The sequence below is a fragment of the Neurospora tetrasperma genome (assembly GCF_000213175.1).
Source record: "Neurospora tetrasperma FGSC 2508 unplaced genomic scaffold NEUTE1scaffold_32, whole genome shotgun sequence".
In the NCBI taxonomy this organism is placed as follows: Eukaryota; Fungi; Ascomycota; class Sordariomycetes; order Sordariales; family Sordariaceae; genus Neurospora; species Neurospora tetrasperma.
In genome coordinates, this window is record NW_009799130.1 from 1 (window position 1) to 3,121 (window position 3,121).

A 3,121-nucleotide genomic window follows, 5' to 3' on the forward strand; every position below is an offset into this window, starting at 1 on the left:
AAAACCGTCCTTCCCTGACATGATCTGACACTAACGAATGGGTCTGAACACTAAAAAAAGGGTTGAGTAAACCACTCTTCGAAGCTGTCTACACAGTATACACTAACAGCCCGTCCGAGTCAGTCCTTGTACCACAGATTCTTTGACCGCAACCCATAAACAATCCTCCAAGTCGGAGTTACCTTACCATTAGGCCACCCAGAGGCCAATCACAACACTCTAATGTCAACTCCAGTGCCTTATCATCAAGCAACCTTTTTTACATACACAGTGGTCTTACCATTCAAGTGTGCCCTATCCCTTTTCGGATGCCTGTATCAGGAAGTCCATCAGTCATCCCGGGCATGCGTTGTTGCCCGGAAAACTCGTATCCGGCAACGGCACTCTCCCTGATGACACATGCAAGGCATAATGCACACTGGTCACAACTAGGTATACCTACGCTTGATGTTGGAAGGCTGAATCTGGCAGCTTGGTGGCGGATGTACCCCAGTTTATTGTCCCCGAGCGACTTTACTCGGGATTTTCCGTTTCGACGCTGTATCGGAGTATGACCTGACTCCGTGCAAGAATTCCTTATTTTGCCGACCGGCCGACTGAGTGTACGAGTGTACGAAGACGTCCCTGAAGAGCGTATGCAGTCCTTCCAGACACTGGGTCGGCATCGCGGTCAGCAGGGTGTATGCGAGGCTTCATCGGATTTACACCGTCTGAATATTTTCAATAATTTCCTGTTTTGCATCCTGCTGTTACTGCTATCCTACCTTCCTACGCACACATGGCTCGATTCCATGCCTAATATCCTTGAAAATCGCATGGCTTTGCAGTTTCGGATATTCTCCTTGATTCGGTCTGGCGCTGATGTTCTTGGCGGTCAATTCATCTGCCACCACGTGAGAAATTACAATGCCTGGATGCAAATGTTTCTAATTCAGCTTCTCGACCTAGCAGCATGGGCACGTTCTCATTCGGTTCAGCCGCATCGACCAACCTACCTTGAGCTATCACATTGAACACCCACCCCCGCATGAGACGGGTAGCCTTGAGATCATGTTCACCGAGGAGCTGGGTCACCTCCTCGGCGGCAATGTCGACCACGGTCTGGGTTGTAGATGCTCGCGGGGAACGTACCGTGGTTCTGTTGCCGGTGCGGAGTTCGGCAGGTCTGGCCAACGTCAGCTGCGCAAGCCCTGTCAGCCCTAGAACCCCATTGAACGACGAGACCTTTCAATTCATTTTATAAGCTGCCCAGTACTCTGGAATGGCTTTCAATTTCGGTCGGTGTGCAAGAGATGCTTGACTCACCTCAAACAGCGGTTGCTACATGGCTCAAGACTGTCTCGGCATCCAGTTGCGACATATCCTAGCACGATCCAGCAATAAGAAAGGAGTGAATTTGCCACCAGGCCCCTTATTCCTTTCCCCGGAACGCCAACGCAAGCCTCCCATTGCTTTTTGGGAGGAGGCTTGCTGTTGTGGCGCCTTCTGGAGTCTGATCATAGACTACTGCAAACATTTATGCCGGTACACCGCGATGAGCTGCAGGAACGACATTGATCCTAATATCTTGCCCCTGACTAGTCAAGGCGGCTAAAAATCTAATAGTGTTCGAGTCGTCACCTGCGTCAAACTATCGAGGGCTATCGCAATCTTGTCAAGGGCGTCAATGCAGCGTCATGTCGTTCAACGGTGATGCTGAGCGCTAGTGGCAGACTAACGACTATACGCAGTAGCAAAACGAACGACTGCTCCTATGGCGAATCAACAGAGAGACCACGGCACCCCCTCTTATAATGTCAATGGTTACATAGTTCCTTGGATGAGGGATTGACCAATGCTTATTGCCACGAGCTGAGCGCAAAATATCTTATCGACAGTGTCTTTGCTGCGTATAAGTCAGCGTTGCATTGCGCTGCAAGCGGTAAGAGAATACGGGATTGATCGGTTCAAGCTGACATGTTGGTTTACCAGTGACCTCTTGATCGCATTTTTCAATGTTGTTTTATGACTCTGCGCATCCGTACAATATCCGGATGGAGTGTAAGCCTGAGGCCTAGCAACGTGGGGGAAGAATGTCACAGTGACAATGGATTTCAAAGTTGTCGATTAGGATCAATAGTTTGTTTGTGTTTTACCTCATGGAAATGATCAAGGCTAATCTTTGGAGCAGGATGCAGAATGGATGAAACACCAGACTGTTCAAGATTTCAAGACTCTGCCATTGTTAATGTTGGAGCTCAAAGAAGCAAAGGGAGGCATCACACAGCTCAGCTGTTCGCCGCAATCACATCAAGGCAGACATATTGGCTGATCCTCTCACTTTCGTGAAGGTCTGCTTTGATTGTCTCTTTAAGCACGTCGCTTCGAGACACTTGGAGGAACACTTCCACATCGCGCAACGTGCTTAAACGCCAGAGGCAAGTGCCAAAAGAATCATCAAGGCCGAAGCAATGTCGACCAACTGCCAAGCAGAAACAGAAAAGCACTTTACCTGATACCCAAGCTATCCGCGACGAACACTTTTTGTGATATGGATTCCATCAATGGTCTGGGACAAGTCTTCTTCCTCCTCGGATGCTGCCGACCTGCTCTGCACTTGGGTCGAATGATGCAAACACTCCAGGTACGATGAAGACAAGAAGTTTGAGCCCAAACCTCATCGCGATCATCTGAATCACAGCTGAACGAGGCAATCACAGCTGAACGCCGACTGAGAGCAGCCCAGACTCTTCAGTAATGTCCACAGGCAAAACATACCCAGACCATTCACCAGCAGTACATCCGCCAGTAGGTTGCAGGTATCGTTCTTCCTCGCGTCCCGAGCCCCTCCAAAAAAAGGAACCCAAGAGCACAATGAAAAAAAAAGGTGTGATGTAGGCCGGTCAGACTTCCATCGAAACCCACCCCGCCCAAGCGCCCGAAGGCAGACCTTGAGAAAAATCGGGGTACAGATCATCGCCACTCTCTATACAATCTTGCAGTAAAGCAAGATCGCCACCTTTGCAGGCAGAGCGAGAGTAAAATAAAGGGACCTCACTGTTGGGAAACGAGGATATAGTTCATCAACCCGGGTGGGATCTGTGGCTCCTTTAGGGAACACAAAAGAGGACAAATACTATAG

At 49.4% G+C, this 3,121-nt stretch overlaps 1 protein-coding gene across 1 annotated transcript; it reads left to right on the forward strand.

Annotated features, from left to right (window-relative positions):
- Window positions 1-791: 791 nt before the first annotated feature.
- NEUTE1DRAFT_141250 (uncharacterized protein) lies at window positions 792-1,203 on the forward strand (the record flags this gene model as incomplete). The annotated part of the gene is made up of 2 exons (XM_009856569.1): window positions 792-893; window positions 949-1,203. The coding sequence occupies 2 exons, from the start codon at window positions 792-794 to the stop codon at window positions 1,201-1,203; spliced, it is 357 nt and encodes a 118-aa protein (XP_009854871.1).
- Window positions 1,204-3,121: the final 1,918 nt, after the last annotated feature.